This window comes from Pectinophora gossypiella, chromosome 23 (genome assembly GCF_024362695.1).
Source record: "Pectinophora gossypiella chromosome 23, ilPecGoss1.1, whole genome shotgun sequence".
In the NCBI taxonomy this organism is placed as follows: Eukaryota; Metazoa; Arthropoda; class Insecta; order Lepidoptera; family Gelechiidae; genus Pectinophora; species Pectinophora gossypiella.
This window is the reverse complement of record NC_065426.1, coordinates 257,180-279,307: the sequence shown is the minus strand read 5'-3', so window position 1 is coordinate 279,307 and position 22,128 is coordinate 257,180. Positions and strand designations below refer to the sequence as shown.

The window sequence follows — 22,128 nt, the reverse complement described above, 5'->3', positions numbered from 1 at the left end:
CTGCATGTCATGATGGACTAGCGATACAGTAAAATATTTTATACGCCATCTATTGTTGAATAGAAGTACTTTCTCTATAGCGCCATCTAGTGTTTAGTAGCGAAACGTAGAACACTTACAGCTACTAGTTAACTAGCTGGATAAATAGTTTTTATATAAATTATTAGATGGCGCTGTAAATATTTAGTTCCTCACTCACATGATAGATGGCGGTTCAATCGAGTGAATAAAACAACTTTTCCAGCAAGGAGCGGTGCAATAAACAAATATAACAATAGGATGATAAAAACGGGTCTAATATAAAATAAAAAACAGAATATCAGATTTTATTATGGTATTTTATTACAAACAGGTAGTAGTGGGTAGGTACCTATCTACGAAAGATAAATTATAACTGTGCTGCCTATTCCAATAGGCATTTTAAAGATTTATTATTAATTTAACCAATTTTAAGCAAATATTGATAGGTATTTAATACAGTGTCTTACATACACATGATAGATAGAGACAATAACAAAAAAAAACATCTTATTAGCTGTAGGTAAAGTACCTACTAAATTAGCAATCTCTTCCAGGTACCTAACCTTTAGTATTATTCCTTACTCTATGCTTTAGGCATAACTCTGGTCAGCGTGGTATATGGTAACCACGAGCGGCCAAAGTCTACCATCACACCACTACATAGTATGGATGTATGTATAAGTAAGTATGTCATGTATGACCGCCATAACATTAGGCGTATTGTTTGTTTTGTTCACGTGGACACGACACGTTTTTACCCCACGAGAACTAAACATTACAATGTGACCACACATCTCTCCTTACTTGGATTTTTTTGAAGGTATACTTCACTACTTTTCTTTACTTTACGGATGAAGACCTCAACGGTTGCATCGGCGAAGATGGGAGCCATCGGTACGGCAATGAAGGACGGAAGGGGCAACTCACAGGGACTGTAACCAGGAACCTGACAGAGGGCAGCAGTAACTGTCAGTACTATTCAGTGGCGGAGGACAGGAGTCCTAGTATGGCTTTGTAATAGACTACTCTGGGCGCCATCCCACTTGCGTCAGACAGAGTACTGCGGGGCGGTAGGGAAGAGGGAAACCACTGCGCTATTTTTCCCTAAAAAAGTAGCATGGAAAATGCTGCACCGACAAAAGCGGGGCTCTTAAATTGATGATGATACTTTAGGTACCTATTAAACATTCTGTGGAACTTCATCACTAATCACAACCAGGTAATCAGCCTGTAATGTCCTAACCAAACTAGGGATCACAAAGTAATTTTTGTGATATTTGCCCACCGGGGTTCGAACCCGGGATCGTGAATCTTTCACTCAACCACTGGACCATGGACGCCGTAGCTTACTTATCTTATAGAATAATGCTTTCCGAGGATGTCGCAATAGCCGACCAAAGGCTGGTTTCGCAGTCAAGATATCGTCCGTTGGTAGAATAAATAATGTTCCAATACAAAAAAAGAATAATAAAAAAGCTAGTAATTAGTTCAAACAGAATTTTGCTAATCCATTGATTAATAATTCATCCGTTATTAATAAAAAAATATCGTAAAATACAGCCCTATGGGTAAAGGATCCTCTCCATTGTAGGCATGGTCGATGATTATACTGATATTTTTATTGTTTTACCGAACTCTTAGACTTGCTCATTATGCTTCTTGTTCATTTTAATGAACTAGTTTTTAAAACCGAATTACACAATTTGTAATTTTAGACGCATTTATTAATGTAACTACTTATACAATTTATTATTTTTATTTTTAACTAATGTATTAAGGTAATTATACAATTTATTTTAGTTGGAATAAGTAATAGAATAATTGTAATAAATACCTACTTATATAATATGACCTGTAACGAATGTTATCAAATAAATTATCATTATCATCATGATATCTTGTGGCTCTACCCACCCCATTAGGGCGTCAGTCGAAGTAAATGTACCAGTTTCCTTATTTTAGAGTGTTGCTAGGTTCATAAACACCGGACGCTAACAGCAAACATGCCGATACAACATGTAGCCTTCGTTTACAAACACTAGCCTCTACTCGGTGCTCGGCACTCGGCGCGTGCGCTACTTACTTGCGCTACCTACTTGCAGGGTAGACAGAGACACATCTCCAAAGCTAGCCTCGTTTATATCGCTCCTTTAATACGTTAGTCTGAATTTTCTCCATCGGCAGCAGGTGAGCTTACATTCGATATTATTCAAGTCCATGAAATTGGTTCCTGGTGAAAGGACTTCATACTTATTAATGGTTTCAAATTCTTAAACTACGGTACGCTAAGATGGCCGTTTATACATGATAAAGTACAGCAATTCGTTCCGTTATTTAGGGAATAACGACAGCATTGTGCCTCTCTCGCCAGCAATTCTGACGTCTACGTCATTGCTGAGACGAGTCAGAAAGAGAGATTGATAATATCATATTTTACCGTTCTCGTCCCCTATTACATGGGAAGTTAACATAGCTGGCGAGGAGTGTGTGTATTATATTAGTTATACCTACTATATATATACATGTCTGCCTACCCCTTTAGGGATACATGCGTGATGCTATGTTATGTTCCCTGCTGGAGTAAAAAAATAAAAAGCTCTCCATAATCTCCCCACACCTGGCATGTTACTACCTATACAAAACAGACTGAGTAAGTGATTCTGTCTTCCCCAAAATGATAGACATAAACTGCAATACCAAAGGTGGCTGCGAGCTCTTCCATCTTGTATATCTTAGGGCTTCAACTGGGTACAAGTGAACTTCTGATAACTTTTTTTGCCTGCTGCTAGCTATCCTGATCAAAAAACGAACAAACACTTTATTCGTGTGAAGCCGTATAAAACTATACAAGTTTCATACAAGCTTTGCCACCCCTTAGGGGTTGAATTTCACAAAATCCCGTCTTAGTGAGCACTTACAACCCCCATGCACAATTTATTTGCGACTCCTAGCATTTGTTCTTTCTGAGATTTCGTGATGAGTGAGTGAATCAGAGACCTTTTGCTTTTATAATTTATAGATGTAGGGTTAGATACGCACGTGATACGGCCACGAGTATATAAGTATACACTTTGAAACCATGTCACTTAACTTTTTTACATGTTAACTTTTTTGACAAATTAAACCGTAAGTCTTATTAAATGTGAAATATGATAGTGCGACAGGGTTCTAAAGTGGGTAGATGATATTGCTCATGACTGTACGTCGTACTGTACGCTGTACGGGTTGGTTAGCGACCACTTTCGGCTGTGCGTGCGCTCGTGTTAGATCCCAAAACAATGCTCATTTCTCACACGACGTGTTATGGGACCGCGGAACGCGGACAAACATGCGAGTGTTGTTGTAAACGTTCGCACGGCGTAGAGTGACCAGTATTACACAAACGCACTCATTTGGACGGCAGCCCCGAGCTAGATCGGATCGACTCACTATGTGGGACTTTCTCCAAGCTACTGCTCAGGTACACACTTCTCCGGCCAAGTAGTGAACGCCATTCCAGCCAATCACATATAAGTGAGTCAAAATATAAGACAGCTACTCCCCGATAATGAAGTGTCAATTTTCACCGGGTGACAGCCCTGAGAGGATTCCATTAAAATCCGCTCAGTGTAGTGTTTATTTTCTTATTTATTATCTCAAATAAGTAGTACTAGACAACGGCAAACCTGAAGGTCTAGGTAAGGTAGGTAAGGTAAGTGTCTTTGTGGCCGTGTGAAATCAACAGTGAACTAACCTCAACAATTACTCCGTGTCTGTTTGATTTGCCGCAAATGGCAAGCTGAGGGCTCTCACCCGGTACAAAAATTAAGACAACATGCCTGAGGGTGCCCAGTTGGGAAACTGCGTATGACGTACCCACAACTAACCCACTGATTTTCTTCACAGATGTTATAACGTTTTCGTGACGTCACAATGCGGGTACACATCCTCGTGGCTCTGCTGACGGCTCCCTGCCTGGTCGTCCACAGTCGCGGCAAGATCCTGCGCAACAACGCCCTCATGACCAAGATGATATCCCACTTCCAACAAGACAACAACCTCTCTGTTGAGCCTCACAGGAAGAAGGACAACGATAACTTCAGCGCAGACCAGAAGCAGGACAGAGATTATCAGAAACAGGACAGAGAGACTTATCAGAAACCAGACTATCAGAAACAAGATTATCAAAAACAGGATTATCAAAAACAGGATTATCAAAAACAGGATTATCAAAAACAGGATTATCAAAAACAAGATTATCAAAAACAGGATTATCAGAAACAAGATTATCAGAAACAGGAAGAGAGAAGTTATCAAAGACAAGACATTTCTCCCGATAACCAAAAACCGGAGAAAATATTGAACTTGATGCAGAACGTGTTGTGCAGGAACTTCCCTTCGATACCATGCAAGATTATAATGCAAGATGACGCTTTGAACAAGCTCATACAACGGTCCATACAGCAGATAACTTACAAGAAGCTGCGCATGGAACACACGACGCAGCCGCAACCGAACGCACCGACACTCTACCCAATAATCAACAGCGAAGATCTGTCAAATTTTCTCGAGGTTTCAAACACGGGGTACTTCGACGAAAAAGCGAACGGACAGAAGAGCAAGAAGAAGAAAAGAGTGGGAGCCGAGAAGAAGATGAAGAACCACTGGTCTCACGAGAAGCCGTCGAAGAAGAAGATCAAGGGGAGCAAGGACACGAAGCACGGCACGGAGATGTACAGCGGCCGGAAGAAGATGCGCAAGTTCTACCCGCACAAGATAAAGTATAAAGACAAGACTAACAAAAACAGAGCAGAGTTCCGGGACTACGATGAAGAGAAGATGTCCATGTCCATTGAGCTGCCGGATCTAGAAGTGAAGGCGGGGACGAAAGGCGACCACATGACGTATAAAGTGGAGCCGGAGAATTCTCCGGTTTGGCGGATAGACTACATGAAGCACGGAATCCCGAGCCTCAATATGTTTGGGTATGAGGACGAGAGACTTCGCGGCAAGATCATCAAGTCCGGCCCAAACGTCATCGTGGATGAGAATGGGCTGGAGCAGCCAGTACTGCGCAAGGAGGTGCTTCACCCCGACGTGTACATTAAGAAGAACTTCGTTCGGAAGAACACGATGACCGACGATAACTTGGAATAGGTTTAGCTTAGGTAGGTTTATTATTAAAGTGTAAAATAGAAACTGTTTTTTTCTTCTTTATTTCTGGAGCTGTTACCACACTGTATTCAACTGGGGCTTCTGATTCTCACACAAATGACCCTAATACCTTGTGTCTCTAGCCAACCTAATTACGGGCATGAGTTGTGTCTGTTTGTGTGACTTATTGTAAATTTTAGTTCTGATCTGACAATTTTCAATTAGGTAGTAACCTAGTAAGTACCAAAAATCAATAAAAAACGAACATTTTTCTTTTAATATTCCTTTTGAACAAGTAGAGTACGCAATATTTGGTTTCCGTTACTATATCTTGAAAAAAAAAACAATTTGCTAAATGTGTCGTTAGATAAAGACTAACAATAATAATTAAAGATGTTTTTACGTCATCATTATGAGCCGCAAACACTATCTCAGAATGGTTCTCACGATAACTTATCTAAACCACAACCCGCACAAATAACAACCACAGTAGTAGTTTTACTAGTCAGTAGGAATAGGATACCAACTTCTTTCGGTCGGTTTGTGACACTCCTCATCTTTATGTGACCTTTGTTACTCGCGTCTTTAGAAAAGAGACAGTGCTTGCAAATAGACGTTCTTTTAGAAGTAATCTAATTTAAAAAAGAGTTCTAATGTTCTCAGTTCAAAGTAAGAACTGACTTCTTTTGTTTTAACTGAAAATTGCAACCGTTTCGTTCGATATTTGAAAGGCGGTCGAAGATGTCGCGTCCTGTCCTCTCGACGCATGTACTGGATACGGCAACAGGAACGCCTGGAAGTGGCATGTTTGTGGAACTGTTCAAGCAGAAAGAAGACTCTTGGACGCAGTGGCATAGCGCTATGACGTCACCAGACGGTCGTATCCAGTTTCCTTTCTCGAAGGAGTCGATGGGAGCTGCCACGTATAAGCTCAAGTTCGATGTTGGAGAGTACTATCGGAGACTCGGGAAGGAGACCCTGTATCATTACGTTGAGGTAACTTTAAAAAAAATAAGATAGGAAAAAAAAAATAATAATACACAAAAAAAAAAATAAGAAAAAAAAACGAGAAACAAGTATTATTATTAGTGAAATAAGGATACTTACTGTATGTATGTATGTATGTATTGGTTTTTAATATTTTGTAAAATACATACATAAACTCACGCGTATTTCCCGGGGTAAGCAGAGACTATAGAATTCCATTTGCTTCGATCCTGACACACAAACCACAACCCGCACAAATAACAACCACAGTAGTAGTTTAAATTAAAAAATAATACAGTCGCCTTATAGTGAAAACCACGTACTAAGAGCTGTAATATAATATTCGATTCGATTATAATATTCTTAACAAAACGCTAGTTTCAATCCAGGTAAGTGGTCTCAATTTTTATTTGGAATAAAAACAATTGAAAGCAATCGAGGTTTTGTTGAAGAAATTCACATCTGCATGTGATTTTTCAAAAAGGCGCTATGTGGTTTTCACTATAGGGCGACGAGAGAGTGATTCAACGCCATTGATCTCACTTTGTACATACATTTCAGATAGTATTCGAAACCAAGGAAGACCAGCATTACCACATCCCACTGCTGCTCAGCCCGTTTGGATACAGCACGTACCGCGGCAGCTGAGTCCCAGCATCAACATAATCTATCTTCTACTACGTACTTATACTTAGTATCGCAACGATAAGTTAATCAATAAACTACCTAAATAGTGGGTAACATAGGGTGCGGTCACGAGCATTAATATGTATACACTTTGGTACCATGTCACATTAATTCATAATTCATTTATTAACGAAAATAAATAATTAATTAATTGTAATAATGTTTCCTTTCCACTGGTTGCCTGGAAGAAATTGCTGCTTAGCAATAAGGCCGCCATCATTTTGTTTTGTATGTTGTGTGCAATAAAGTATATTTGTATTGTATTGTATTAACTTTTTTTTCAAATTGAAATGTTAGTCTCACTAAATGTCATATTATGTTAGTGCGACAGAGTCCTAAAGTGGGTACATTATATTGCTCATGACTGTACCTATCCGTACAATACAAATCCGTACAATATTAATCTGCATTATTGGCCGTGATGGAACCCTTTTTAGTTTTAAGGCTGATCTGAGTAAATATTCTATCGTATCTAGTGTCTATCAATCTATTATATTTATGTACCGACGCACCACGTATTAAGATCCTAAATACTAAATAAGTAACATTTTTTTAATATTTATTTGGTAAATAGGTACCAAAAATATAGGTACTTACAAATTATTTAGAGAAGCGTCTAATATTCGTGTGGTACTTATTCGGCACGAAAACCGAATAGGTATGCGGTATGATTACTTCATGTGACAATAGAGATACCTATACAGAAATCAACAATTTATTTGTGACTGTAGCAGCGGCGCAACGTCGCGTCTTTCACTTTTTACAGTTCAAAACACAATTTTAATTACCATACTTTGATTAAATTACTTTTAAGTGAAAAAAAAATGCATTTTAGAATCATTTTTATTTAATTAGATCCCTCCGGTTGATTGAGGGAAGGCCTGTGTCTAGCAGATGACGTTATTCCTATAAGCTGCTTAGGTATTTGCCGGAGAGAAGCCGTGGTAAGATTGATATGATAAGGCACTCCGACTGAGGCGTAGGTACCTACCGAGTGCGAAAGTGTACATGGTAGCTCTCGCGGATGACAGGGTGACTCGCTTCCCGCGTGCGGTGGGTTTTTTGCGCGCGTCCTGTCTGTCCCTTCCCTAGTTCCCTCCCACCCCTCGCGTCGCGCAGACAGAACATTGACTTGGCGGCGCGCGCCGGTCGTGGCACTCGCGGCCACCATGACACTTTGCTTACGCCTTACATCTGACATGTTCACAAATATTCCACAAGTTTTTAATTTCTAAGTGACCGGGCGTTGAATTTCCGTTTTGTAGCAGTTTACGACCGTAAGTACCTCATTTTTCTTATTATTTCTGACATAGACAAGCTGTGCAAAACCGATAACCTCGGAGCGCCCATTTTCACTTCAACTAGGTACCTAATTAATTGAAATAAAAAGACCAATTTGTACCCAAACCCTAAATTTATGGAAAGATTTTCAAGTTAATTTGTGTCTACTTTAAATTAATTCGGTCGCAGTTAAGTATAAATAGGTAGCCTACCTATTTATTCGATTTATATAAATACATGTTCTTGTTTTCAGCTTACCTATTAGTGAAAACATTATAAAAGCTATAATGGACGACTGGTGGAGAAATGTGGATCTTGGAGGTTGGTAATTGCAAAATTCATTGCTAGATTCCTGGTACCTATCAATCTAATTAATTGAAAGTAAATAAATGTCAAAAATCAAACCGGTTTCATACAAAAAGTTTTGCAAAATGTAATAAACACGACATCGCAAAACTATAATATTTTTGTAAACAAATGGGCGGGGGCAATTCTCATCCGGGTTACAGCAGTGTTACGTCACGTCATTCTCGTTCTCAATCGAGGTCGTTCGTTAATGTCACGCCTTATACCTTACACCTACGTTGGTGTATAGGTATAAGGTATACATTCATAGGTATACATTCATACATGAATTCGTGAGTATGAAATAAACATAGTTAAACATAAAAAAGCCGACTGCATAAAAATGGAATATTCGATTTTGGTACCGAATACCTACCAAACCAACTGAATATTCGGCGCACCTTTAATTAAAACAAAATCCTCAGAAAAAAATATGTTGTAACTATAATAATTAATAGACGCTAAAGGTATCTAGATGGCGCTTAGCACGTTGGAACTTTTCTCTAATTTGTTTTTTTATTTAATGCGAAGTCTAAAGCTTTGTGATAAATGCGTATGAAATAATAATTTCTATCAAGGCAGCCGCCCCGACCCCAACCGTAAAAGAACGGTTTCACTTATTTTCTGTTCGGTTGTAGGGTCGGGCAGCGTGGAGTGGTGCGCGGCGGCGCGCATGTGGCGCGGCGCGTGGGCCGAGCTGGCGGCCGTGACGGCGCCGCCGCCCGTCATGCCGCCGCCGCCGCCGCCACCGCCGCGGCCGCGCTCCCCGCCGCGTGAGCGCAGCGGCCGCGGCTCAGCCTCGCCCGACTCTACGTCGCCGGGCGACCCGCTACCGGGCGCGCCACCCCCGCCGCCGGTGCGCCACACGCCGCCGCGCCCGCCCTCGCCGTCCGGGGTGGACAGCACGGAAGTAGATCTGGGCGCGTCCGAGACGCCGGACTCGTCGGGCTCCCCGGTCTCCCCGGCGCCGTCATCTCCATCCCCCTCGTCGCCTGCCCCCTCGTCCCCCATCGCGGCGGCAAGGCGAGCGCGGGCTCAGCGCCCGACGCTGACGGCGGAGGAGGCGTGGCACTGCCTTGTCGAGGCCTCGCCGCCAGACACCGTCTGGCACTCGCTCCGGAACTGCGTCGCATATCAGGTGACGTTATTACCCATGTTTCAAAATTATAATAACCTTACTCTTACGAAAACCTGGCAACTGCTGGCTTGTGCATGACTCATGTAAAGTCATGTTCAAGACAGAAAAGTAGCTCGATTGATGTAAATTGAAATAATCTTAAATACAATATCAGTCAAAAACACGCAACGAAATCCAAACATGTAATGTCAATCATATTGCATACAGTAGTAGAATTGCCATTTTGTACAATTCTCATAACTGCATAAAGAGACGCCTAGAGTAGTTCTGTCGCGCTTTTGCTGAAACAAAATAACGCCAATAAAGTAGTATTATTTAAAATGTATTTTGTTTCATTAGGAATATGATATGATTAGGGCCTTTTACAAAAATTGGATAATAAAAAAATCGTTTTGCGAATAAAACAGTTATACATTTTTTCTCGATTAAAACTCGGTTTTTTTCGCAACTTCAAAAAGTATTTTATTTTATTGCGATGTATGTGTGCACTGGTTGTCGCTGTCGGCGCCCCGTGTGACCCCCGTGTCCCGCAGGCGGGCGTGTGGCAGCGGCTGTGCGCCGCGGGCATGCAGGCGGTGTCGCGGCCGGCCGCCTTCCGGCTGGCCATCGTGCTGCGGCATACGCGCACCGACCTGGCCGTGCGCCTGCTGGCGCAGGTGCTGCAGCGACACCCCGACGCGGTAACACTCACTTCATACGTACTTTATTACTAAAAGTTCATAAGTGACTCGTCAGTACATGTTATTTTATTACCAGTGTTAAGAAATACTTTGCTGACAAAATACTAATTCCGACTGACTTTAGATCGAATGACATTAATATTTGTACTTTCTATTGGATTGGAGATTCTTAAGTATTATATTTTGTATGTGAAACTATAGTTATTTATTGCAATTTCCACTTATTCTACCGCATTTTATGCAATAAATCACGTATAGAACGAAGTTCACTGTTTTTTTATTGATATTACGGTTGTTCTACAGTCAAACTAGGGAACGAAATATTCTATTGATGGACGGACCAATCCAGACCAAAGGAAAAAATCCATACAATCACAAATGCCGACGTCTTTTTCCAGCGTGCAGTATCAGCGTACGTGTTAACCTTAATAACGGACGACGAGGCGGCGTGGTGCGGCAGCTGCAACACCAGCAACGGCCGCCGCAAGAAGCTGCAGCTGGCTCGGGCGGCGGCGCGGGCGCGCCAGCGGGGCGGGGACATCGCCAGGGACGGGGCCACCAGCGACGGCGCCACCAGCGAGGACGGGGCCACTAGCGGCGACGGGACCACCACTGAAGGTATGTCCAATTGAGCGTCGAAGGTACACTCATAGCTTACAGATCACCATATTTCGTTTGTCCATGATCTGACACTTTTGACGTTTGTAGAAAAAAAAAATGTAAAATGAAATGATGAATGAATGCCGCAGTATTAATTATTTTATTACTATTGTGATCCACGCTTATTACGGAATAAAGATATTTATAATTTGATTAGTTAACACCTTCACCAACTTTCAGAGGACCAACATTATATGTTGTTTAAGTTTTATTTGTGTTTGGTGTTCCAGAGGACTCGGAGGAGTCGTCGGGCGCCAGCAGCTCGCCGTCGCCGCCGCCGTCGCCGCCGCCCGAGGAGGGCCCGGCGGCGCCGCCGCGCGAGCTGCGGCTGTTCGGCGACTGCGAGCTGGCCGTGCTGGCGGCGCGCAAGGAGGAGTACGACGCCCACGCCAAGCTGGTGCGGGCCGAGTACTCCAAGCTCACGCACGACAACTACGTCGAGCTCAGGATCAAGGTGTCACTTATATTACGCTAGTTTTCACTTTATCATTTTCTTATAAGATAGGCTTATAACGGCTAGAAAACATCTTTTTGTTAGAGTTAAACTTTACTATGAGTCTTTCCTTTTTAGGCCATTTTGTAAGTTCGGTCTCGGCTCCTAACCTCAAATACGTTCACCGACTCGTACTAGAGCAGCATGCTCCATACTCCCTCCAGTCGCTTGAGAGTCTGTACCCCGCGGTGGGATTATATAGGCTGGTTGTTGTATCTTATGTTTTACACGTCCCATTCTTATTACGCCATATTATATGATATAATTGCAGGTGCTGCAGCAGTTCTCCCAGATCCCGCGGCTGTACCACTCGGCGGAGTTCGCGGGACTGGAAGCGGCGGCGCGGGAGAATATCGCGCGCGAGGTGGCCACGCTGAAGGATCACCTGCCCATGCACCGCTGCCGCATCGACCAGTAGACCATCCAGTAGCCCATTACATTACGCCGGCTTCACTATTTTTTTTTATAATGGCCTGCAAGGACCCATTCCAGGTTATTCACATAAGCATAGCTAGGAGGGCAAGGGTGGGGTATAACGACCACACTGGAAACTTCTTTTCCCACCCTATATATATATATATATATATATATATATATATATATATATATATATATATATATATATATATATATATATATATATATATATATATACGTATATATATATATATATATATAGGGTGGGAAAAGACTTAAATCACAATAAAAAAATTACAACTCTAGAGTCCAGTCCAGTCTAGAGTTGTAATTTTTTAATTGTGATTTAAGTTGGATGTGCACTATGCATATAAATAATAATATTATATTTCGAGGGCGTTGGGCAAGGCCTGTGCCCGGCAGTGGAACGTATGTAGACTATTTATATATGTATGTATGGTGTCATGTGCCATTATGTCGTGTCCACGACCACACCGTCACTTACCATCAGGTGAGATTAAAAAAAGGTTAACTATCATTGACAAAGAGTTAATAAATCTCTAGCTGGATTGACCTTTTAGACAAAATCGCCAAGTAAATTGTCGTTGCTACACCGACAGACCTGCTGCTCGTGTATCGTCGATGTTACGTTATTGATAAGTCCCGACGGTTTGGCACACGCTGTTGGATGTCATGAGTGTTTGTAAAAGGAATTGTTAGAAATTTACGCAAGTGTCGTACTGAATACTGATACAATCAGTCTTAACGTGAAATGTTCCCGGGTGCGAATTCTAATATAAGCATAACATAAAGTAACTTTTTATAGGTAGATAAAGGCTCATTTACATTATGTTACTGTCAGTACCAAAGACCAAGTACTTAGTCAGTACCTACTGCCAATATAATAATGATAAACGGACAGTATCTACCTACGAGGAGCTCGGTGGCGCAGCGGTAAAAGCGCTCAGTCGGCGATTGTTGAAGTTAAGCAACTTTCGCAAAGGCCGGTCATAGGATGGGTGACCACAAAAAAAAAAGTTTTCATCTCGAGCTCCTCCGTGCTTTGGAAGGCACGTTAAGCCGTTGGTCCCGGCTGCATTAGCAGTCGTTAATAACCACCAATCTGCATTGGGCCCGCGTGGTGGTTTAAAGCCCGATCTCCCTATCCATCTATAGGGAAGGCCCGTGGCCCTGCAGTGGGGACCTTAATGGGCTGGTGATGATGATGATGATGATTTACCTACGAAATGCACACTTACTTCAAGAATTAATATTCACTTCCTTGGAGTCAGTTAGTAGTCTAGCCAATAGGCTAGCGGCAGTAACTGATTCAATATAAATCTGCCTTTGGAGAGAATTCCTATATTACTAATTGAAAACTTATACTTCAAGTATCATATTAATTTAAGTCTTATGTGTATCTAATGTTTAAGGTTACAGTCATATTAATTCACAAATCCATTGAGCAAATAAAGACTTACATGTGAAATATCTAAAAAAAAATTTCAAAGAAAATTCATTTTTTACGTTCAAATATGTATCAAATTTTAAGGCTTTTAGGACATGTTCATGAGTTGTGAACTTATGATGTTAGCTATAAGCTTCATTCTAATAAGTAAAAATATTTATTGCTATGTGTGTCTATACCTGCTCTATATGTAATGTTAAATTAAGGTGTGATTATAACAATTATATGACATATTATATTTTAATTCTTATTAGTGTTTAATTTGTTTGAACTGTAGCACTCGTGTTTTAAGTCAAAGGATTTTTTTGTGATAAAGGTAATATTAGGAACAAATTGTATGCATTTGGTGTTATTATTATTATTTTAAGTGAAGCCGGGTGCACATATAAATCATATATGTAATAACATTGATGTATACATATGTTACCATAGCAATTTTTTGTCCAGTTAATATTAGACGTAAATCATGCAAAGTAGGTACACCCGGCTTTCCACTTTACAAACTACGATTCCTGCTGGCTGTAAACTAATAATAAAGAAAGTATTTTATTTTGTCTTTTTTTCGTAGTTACACTAAAATAAATATTGTCTCTCCACCAAAATAGCCTCTCCTTACTCTTAGCGGCTTACGACCATGGAAGACTAAAATGAGATCCAATCGGTGTGTGGTGGCGCCCGATACGAATTGGTGCAGGGCGGAGAGATAACGTTCTATACCCTTACGTTACGTAGTATGGACACAGAATAAATAATAGTATACTAGTATGGCGTTCCGTACTTTTTTCTTGGTCCTTGACTTTATTGTATGTCTAGAGGATGGTGTTGCTCTATGAATCCAAGGCAAGCTGTGATTGATAGTTTCATCGTCGTTCTAAAATATTATCTGTCTATTCTATACTTGGATACTTGGTCTGCTCTATATTTTTATTGATAGCTAAAATATAATCACAAAAGCGCAGATTAGTGTGACCATAATTTACTAAATTACCAAAATTTGATATTTGCAGCATGAGTTTTTTTTGTATAAATTGCTGAACAGAAATACATTTATCAAAAACAGTGCAATGAAGATTTTGAAATTATTCTTAGAAAGATGAAAAAACACATAATAATATATTTGTGTCTATATTATTCTGTGCGCGACTATTATCTTTTGTAAAAATAATAATTATTGAATTATGGTATTATATTGCGTAGCGAATAGCTAACCTAAAGTCTTACTTAGCTACTTTTATTTCAGAAATGAGGATAAAAACTGCCGATTTCTCCCATCAGGTGTCGCTACTGTCTAGTTTAGTCTCTAAAGATCGGAAAGAAGAAAATGTGTTTGACGGTTATGAATGTATGTACAGATTTATGTATGTGTGTATGCTGGTTAGTTCCAACCTACCTTCTAAACCTCCTGTTATAATTTGACAAATGAGGTGTCACTAGCTCAAAAGCGTCTTGATTATCCAGTGGTTATGTGACGTCACGCTAAATTCTATATGGCGCCCTCTAGGGCGAATTTGAGTACGAATTTTTTTTTTCAAGTGGTAGTGTGTAGGGTATCAGATGAAAGAGCTTAATTTGCACATTTCAAGTACGTATATATTACTAGCTTTTATTTGCAGATTCTCTTGTATTTACTCAATAATAACGTTTAATTAATAACATGACTGCTCAGACATGTTCCGGATAGGTTTTTATCTCCAAATCTTGCATAAAACACGTATCGGAAACATTATCGTAATAAAAAAGTCCCCAAAATAATAAAAATAAACATATACTTTTACAAAACCAAAACCCAACTACGGAAAAATGACGCTCTGTGAAGGTATGAAACAAGAAAATAAGTTTATTTCTCTGAAATTATTCCGAGCAGTGACGTTTAGAGCGTAATTTTTCCGTAGTTGAATTTTAGTTTTTATACTTATATTTTAATTCGTAACTCATCCTTCAGACGGGATACAAACCAAGTTGCTTCACGTTTTGTAGCAATTTAACACGAATTTTAGCTGAAATTTAGGAACACTCGACAGTGCTACCGCCCAAATATTGAGCTTATAGATTTAATCCTCATTTTTACTGTCAGTATTATCAATTCAGCAAAAAAAAAAATCTGCACAATTTATTTATGTAGATTGGTCACACACACTGCATTGAAAATGGCGTCTTTCTATTGTTTGTTGAATGTGTCGTAATTTTGTTGAAAAATATAATTTAGTGTAAAAACTACGAAATTCTGTTGATCATATTGTAGTTTCTAAAGTCGTTATCATATCCTGTTATTAATAGTATCGAAGTCGCGATCACTACAGCAGGTAAACAAACGAAAGGTTCGAGAAGAAAAGGTCATTGATCGTCGAATTTTTAGGGCTCCATGATGGTCGACACGAGGCTTCGGAGGCGCACGGACGGTTGTGAGTACAGTGATACAGTGAGCGTGATGTTCGCAGGGAGATATGTCGTGGCGAGGGAGAGACGAGCGCGGAGTGTCGCGCTGGGGAGAGGAGGGCCGCTGGGCGGAGCGCCCGCGCTCGCCCGTGTGGGAGCCGCGCCGCAGCCCCGACCAGGAGCGCCGGGAGCGCCACGAGCGCCGCTACGACCGCGAGCGGGACCGCGAACGTGACGACCGCGACCGCCGGGACCGCTACGACCGCGAAGAGCGCCCTGACCGCTTCGATCGCGCTGACCGCCCCGACCGCGACGCAGACAGGTTCCGCAACCGCGAGCGATACGACCGCTCCCGTGAACGCGATCGAGACCGCGAGCGCGACCGAGACCGCGAGCGTGACTGGGAGCGGGAGCGCCGTCGCTCCCCGCGCCGCTACGAGGAGCGCGAGATACCGTCCGCGCCCTCGCCGCCCAAGATCAGCAGTGAGCCCGAGCGTAAGTCCGACTCCCACTCCAGCAGCCGCTCCAACAGCCGCGAGCGCCAGGACGACTACGATAGGGACCGCGACAAACATGAAGACAACCAGTCGTCCGTTAACGCCTCTCCAGGAGACTGGTTCTGCAAGTGCGGCTCATACAATTTTAAACGTCGACAGATATGTTACAGACGCAACTGTCAGGGGAAGAGGTCCGAAGGAGTTGTGTATGGTGGTGACGGAGAAAGAAACACTACGCTGGATGGCAGTTCCGGTATCACGAAACGTCTGCTGTTCAGGCGACTAGACGCTCTGACCACCGAAGAAAAAATTTTGGAAGCAATCAAGGAGAGATGTTCCAAATCGATTTTAGATTCGATCGCCGGCATAACTATAGGGCGAGAGACCCTGACCGGAGCGTCTAAATGCTTAGCTTACATTAATTTTAATTCTATAGCCGACTCCACAGCTGCACATTCCGAACTGTTATCGCTAAACCCACCGTTAGAAATAGACGGGAGAGATGTTTTAATCTCCTTCTACAATGAACCACAGAAAATACATAAGAATATGTCTATAGGCGCAGCAGATTATTCCACTTATTATGCTCAGATGCAGAGTTACAATACGACGGCGCAAGCCATATCGGAGGCGGACCGCGTGAACGCGGCGGCGGCGGTGGCGCAGTCGGCCATCTCGGCGGCCGCGGCGCGCCACCTGGCGTGGACGCCCGTGGCCGCGCCCGCCTTCGTCACCTCCGCCGCGCAGACCGTGCCCGCCGGCAATGTGCCCACCGGCGACGGGAAAACCATATACGCGGCCCCCGACGTGCGGACGTTCATGTACGACGAGACCTCCGGCTACTACTATGATCCCGCTACGGGCTTGTATTACGACGGCAACACACAATACTTCTATAATAGTCAGACGAACCAATACATGTACTGGGATGCGACCAACTCTACTTACATAGCCGCCACCCAGGCGCAGCAGAATACCGAACAGCCTAAACTACCTAACCCCCCGCAAGCCACGGTCGAGAACACCATAGTGAAGGAACCTGAGGAGAAGAAAAAGAAAGAAAAGGAGGACAAAGTGAAAGTGGCTAAAAAGATAGCGAAGGATATGGAGAGATGGGCGCGGACCCTTAATCAGAAGAAAGAGAATGCTCGAAGTAATATTGTAATGGAACAACCCTTGGACACGGGGGCCAGTAAAGGTTCAGCAGATATAGGCTTCTCGGTTTTAGGTGCCGGCCCGTCAGCCGTGCCGACGTGCCACGTCAGGGAGATATCCCCGCCCCCGGTAGGGGACGACTTCTTGATGAAAAAGACAAATGAGCAGGTGCCTATAGATTCCGATGAGGGTATCATAGACTGGGTGAAGTTGACCTGCCTGTTGTGTAAGCGACGCTTCCCGTCTGTGGAGGTTTTGACTAAGCATAAAACCTTGTCAGATTTACATAAACAAAATTTGGTTGAACATAGGAAAAGTATGGAGTTGTTGCCTCAGACTAATGGGTATAGAGACAGGGCAGCAGAGCGGAGGATGAAGTTTGGTGAGGACGAGCCTATTGTACGGAAGCGGTATGAGCCGTCGGAGGTGATGCCGTCGCCGCTGCCGCCGTCCGCGCCGCCGCCGAACGTGGTGGACACCATCGGAGGGAAGATGTTGCAGAAGATGGGCTGGTCGGAGGGCAGGGGGCTCGGTAAGACGGAGCAGGGCAGGATAGCGCCCATAGAAGCTGAACAGAGGCCCGCGCTGGTTGGGCTCGGGCAGAAGCGAGGCATCTACACCCCCACCCCCGGAGAGACATACAGAGACACTGTCAAGAAGCTCATGATCGCTAGATATAAGGAGGTGGTCGGGCAGGAGGAAGGGAACAAATAGGTGGGTATTGTTTTATCTACTTACTCCACTAATGTTTGTTTTGCAGGTTGGAAACTAACAGGTCAGTTAAATTTTTATTATTATTATTAGTTATAAAAGTATAGAAATAATAATTATAATGTGACTATCAGGCACTATCAGCTTACTATTATCTTCAAATATCTCAAGAGTAAGGATGTGTAAGAATCAAAAATAAATTACAGAATCAAATTCATTACAATAATGCTTTATCAACTATTGTATCTTCATAGTCACAGGCACACAAGTCTCGTCCATAATCCATCCAACAACTATACAAATAATGCTAAACAACTTGTTAGGTATTCCAACTTGTTATTTTGTTCTGCAACAAGATATTTTCAGTCTTGATTTTTTATTTAATAACTAAAGAAACAAAGTTATGATTAAGGGATATTACAAGTGGGAAATTCTTACATGGGTCTAAAAGCCAATTTGAAACGAAAAAAAGGATAAAGCACATCAAAAGTGGCTGGAATATATAGCATTGTACATGTTTGTCTAATGGTTTGATTCTGATTTCACTACAATAGATGTGGCCGCCACATCGCGTTGAGGCCTGCCCTAACATCCGACACGCAAGCGGTAAGTAGCTGACAGTTTCTACTGATACTAACTATTCTCTTCGCAGCTGGTAACAGGTAAAAGTTATGACAATAGTTCACAGGATCTTCGGCGACTCCGCTATACATGGATAGTAGATGGTGCAAATAAAAATTCAATAATTTATTTTTATGATGAATCTCAAACATTTTATTTAAGAGTACTTTTCTTCTTTCTATTATTGAATACAGGCCCGGCGACAGACAATGCTGATTGTAACTATGATTTCCGTGTAGGCTCTATCTTCGTACTTTTATAAGGGGCCCCCTAAAAGTCTAGGGCCGCTTAAGACAGGTTCCATAGCCCCCATCTGTCGCTGGGTCTGATAGAATCTTTCCATTCGATTTTTTCAATGTGTTCTTACAGCATATCCCCATTCAATAACAAATATACTTGATAGAGCAAGATATTTTGAGGGGCTGTAGGATATTTAGGTTTTTAGCATTTTAGCTGCAGGAAAAAATGAGAAGCTAAGAAGCATGGGACTTGTGGAACAAGCGAGCTGTGTAAACTGTGATATTTAGTGTTGTGACAGACGAACGGTGTTGTCCTGCAAGGATGTTTACTGACGAATGTGACCATTTACTTACAGACCCCGCCCAGCGACCGACGCGTGCCAAACGTTTAAAATACTGTACATAAATATTAGATATATACGTAACTGGTACCAAGTACACACGTATCGGGATCCGTAGCTAGGGTCATGGGCAACCAAGAGACCTACCATGAACTTATTACCCCGTAGGTCGCCAAGTTAACAGAAAATGACAAAGTAAGGAAACGAGAACAACTTATCCTAAGTTTATATATTTTGTCACCTTTTTTGAACAGAGCAATTCTGTTGATGGTAGGTCTTTAAAGAGATTCTGATATTGTGCCTCCGAATCTAATTAAAAAAATAAGGTTTGAATGAGCCTGGTTTGCCTGTGTGTCGCCAGCCCCTAGCTATGGGTTCTAGTTATATAATTGCTACTTAGAAGAAGTGACTTTCTCAGTAATGATTTTTGATAAATTGCTCATTGAGTACACTGTATATAGACTTTCAAAAATAACGAGTATCTAGAGAAGCTTATAATTAGTATTTTATTTTTCAGTACTTAGATAGGTATGAATGTAACTTAATTATCTTTGTTGCTCTCCTGAGCTTTAAATAATTATTATGTAGAATACATTACATGCGTGGTTGGTTTCATAAGATTATATTTTAAATATATTTTTTTATTACATTAAATAAGTAGGTAACTTTATTTAGTGCAGAAAAATCAATCAAGGCTTAACGCTTTTCCGTCTAAACATTTTAGTTTAATATAATTTAAACTTACCGAGAAGTATGATAATGAAGATCAAATTATTTTTGCATTTATTTTAAAATTAAAATGCTCGTTAAGCAATGAATTAGGTAGTATTTTGATATAAAAGTAAAGGTAATGTAGGTAGCCGTTAGCATGGCGTGACCCTTAGAATCTAGTATAATTAGGATAGATTAAATAACGTGTACATAGTCTGAAAAAAAAATCATGAATATTTCCATTAGCAAGTAAAGGACTCATTCCTGCGACGAAATATTTATTGTATAGGGTCCAACAAACGTAACATGCTTAGGGTGGTATTAATAAACTTAGCGGAGACTGCCCTCAAGGTCATCAAGTCCCTGTTTTTATATAAGAACTGTCACATTGACATGATCTTGAGGGCAGTCTCGAAGCTGAGATTAGTCTGTTTATTAATACCACCCTTAGAATTGGTCTATTCCACTATAATCACCGACGAAAATTATCAACTAGAAAATTGACAAGGTTTTGTTTGCTGTTTTTCTTAATAATGCATCAAACTATTTTCATTTATTAAATAGATAAAATACTGAAATATTCCGGTGATTTAAGGACGCCGAAGTGAAGTGACGGTGACTAGAGTTGTACCGTGTAACTGTCCCGCGTGTGTAGATAATAAATTCGTTTTCCCTTGGACTTAGTGAAGGTAAACATGTATCAAACAATTTTCAATAATTACCGGACGTTAACAAGGGAGGAGTTATTTCTTAAGATCCGACCGAAATAATAGTTTTAATTGGAGTCGCCTAAGTGACAATTTTCGCGGGTGACCAAACGACACTAAACTGTCGCCGATGGTCACCTGGGGTGAGATATAGTACGTACGTCTCTATCGCACTAACGGTATACAGATTAGTGCGATTTTGTCGTTTCATTAAAGTTATGTTTGTTGGACCATTGATTTGTCATAACGAAATCCTTACACAAAAATATGCAATATGCCATCAGCTATGTAACAGGTAACCCCTAGATGATTGTCAATGATCAGAAATATATTTTAATACAAATATTCTGTAAATATGTTAATTTATTGAAGTCAAATGCTCAAGTTTGAAGTTTATTGTTAGCCCTTGCATTACTTTAGAGGACGGATGAATGTAGCTACTTTACAAGACTTTAATGTAACTACTTTGTTAATATAATTTGTCTATAATTAATTCAGTTGTTTTACTTTTTCTTATCACCCAGCTCCATCAACGACGAAAATATGAAATCATAATTTGCCTGGGATTTTGGGGTCTGTAGTTTATGTGGGATATAGAAATAACACGGGATATAGAGGATTTTGTTAAAATATAGGGAGTAAAGATATTTAAAATATCGTTTTTTTTCTTCTATATCCCACATTTACACTCTACCGACTTACTGTGAGCACTGGCGTGGATTAGTAAAGTTTGTATTTACACCCTGATTTCTGTAGCTGCAGTCCGCACAACTCCTACGACTTGTTACTTAAATTGTTATTTTCTTAAACAGACCCTAAGATAGCTAGATTGAATAAATACTGATTAGAATATTTAAACACGCTTCAATCGCGACAGAAATGGAATTTTCTCCTGTTTCCAATATTAAACTTGGTACTGTCGTTCTTGTCATTCAAGACAACAAGGTTCCGCCTTTGCAGTGGGAGTTAGGCATTGTTTTTTTTTCTTAGATTTTGGCTTCGCGCGGCTTCAAAGACCATTGTGCGCATTTGCTACAAAGTTAGGGAAACGGATTAGTAGGAAAAACAAGGAACGGAATTTGGAAAAGGATCAGAAAGGTGATGGATAAAATAAATATGCCGGGAATTCTATATAAGTAATTAGAATAAAATAATTGACATATTTATAGTTTAAGGTCATTATTAATAATACATATCGACGGGGAAGAAGCAAATACTCCTATCTTACACAGACCTAACTGTAAGATAGGAGTATTTGCTTCTTCCCCGTCGATATAGATAAATATTTGTATACCTATATCTGGAATCATACTGTGCAACAGAACAGGGATGGAAGTAGGAAGAGGAACTTTTAAGGAATGGAGAAATGTATATAAAGGAGAATGGTCAAGGAGAGGACACGAAAGAAATAGATGATTATTATCACCTACACCTGTACCGCACTCACAAGCATCGCTCTG

At 41.1% G+C, this 22,128-nt stretch overlaps 3 protein-coding genes across 6 annotated transcripts; all 3 read left to right on the top strand.

Moving 5' to 3' along the window:
• Positions 1-2,050: 2,050 nt before the first annotated feature.
• LOC126377435 (uncharacterized) lies at positions 2,051-7,299 on the top strand. Its single transcript, XM_050025178.1, has 4 exons — positions 2,051-2,208; positions 3,907-5,046; positions 5,941-6,150; positions 6,703-7,299. The coding sequence occupies exons 2-4, from the start codon at positions 3,934-3,936 to the stop codon at positions 6,787-6,789; spliced, it is 1,410 nt and encodes a 469-aa protein (XP_049881135.1). The 5' UTR covers positions 2,051-2,208; positions 3,907-3,933; the 3' UTR covers positions 6,790-7,299.
• Positions 7,300-8,396: 1,097 nt separating this feature from the next.
• On the top strand, positions 8,397-11,991 carry LOC126377449 (uncharacterized). Its single transcript, XM_050025184.1, has 6 exons — positions 8,397-8,430; positions 9,093-9,592; positions 10,126-10,272; positions 10,671-10,890; positions 11,163-11,386; positions 11,697-11,991. Exons 1-6 carry the CDS (start codon positions 8,397-8,399, stop codon positions 11,841-11,843), a joined length of 1,272 nt encoding a protein of 423 aa, XP_049881141.1. The 3' UTR covers positions 11,844-11,991.
• Positions 11,992-15,448: 3,457 nt separating this feature from the next.
• On the top strand, positions 15,449-21,161 carry LOC126377337 (RNA-binding protein 5-A-like). 4 transcript variants are annotated; one of them, XR_007567846.1, is made up of 4 exons: positions 15,449-15,613; positions 15,749-18,052; positions 18,604-18,655; positions 19,266-21,161. XR_007567846.1 is itself a non-coding variant. In XM_050025039.1 (3 exons), the coding sequence occupies exon 2, from the start codon at positions 15,755-15,757 to the stop codon at positions 18,050-18,052; it is 2,298 nt and encodes a 765-aa protein (XP_049880996.1). In that variant the 5' UTR covers positions 15,449-15,613; positions 15,749-15,754; the 3' UTR covers positions 18,604-21,161. The 4 variants fall into 4 exon arrangements, 2 of the variants coding, with proteins under 2 accessions (XP_049880996.1, XP_049880995.1); XR_007567847.1 differs by having other exon boundaries at positions 15,749-18,655; XM_050025039.1 differs by having other exon boundaries at positions 18,604-21,161.
• The last annotated feature ends 967 nt before the right edge of the window (positions 21,162-22,128 follow it).

What these genes read in the sequence shown, in the direction of transcription:
- LOC126377449 (XM_050025184.1), top strand. Translation starts at nt 8,397, where the DNA reads ATGGACGACTGGTGGAGAAATGTGGATCTTGGAG. An exon ending in GAGAAATGTGGATCTTGGAG is followed by an intron (nt 8,431 to 9,092) that starts GTTGGTAATTGC and finishes GTTCGGTTGTAG; the next exon opens with GGTCGGGCAGCGTGGAGTGG. An exon ending in GGAACTGCGTCGCATATCAG is followed by an intron (nt 9,593 to 10,125) that starts GTGACGTTATTA and finishes CGTGTCCCGCAG; the next exon opens with GCGGGCGTGTGGCAGCGGCT.
- LOC126377435 (XM_050025178.1), top strand. Translation starts at nt 3,934, where the DNA reads ATGCGGGTACACATCCTCGTGGCTCTGCTGACGGCTCCCTGCCTGGTC. An exon ending in GCCCAAACGTCATCGTGGAT is followed by an intron (nt 5,047 to 5,940) that starts GAGAATGGGCTG and finishes GATACGGCAACA; the next exon opens with GGAACGCCTGGAAGTGGCAT. An exon ending in CCCTGTATCATTACGTTGAG is followed by an intron (nt 6,151 to 6,702) that starts GTAACTTTAAAA and finishes CATACATTTCAG; the next exon opens with ATAGTATTCGAAACCAAGGA.
- LOC126377337 (XM_050025039.1), top strand. Translation starts at nt 15,755, where the DNA reads ATGTCGTGGCGAGGGAGAGACGAGCGCGGAGTGTCGCGCTGGGGAGAG.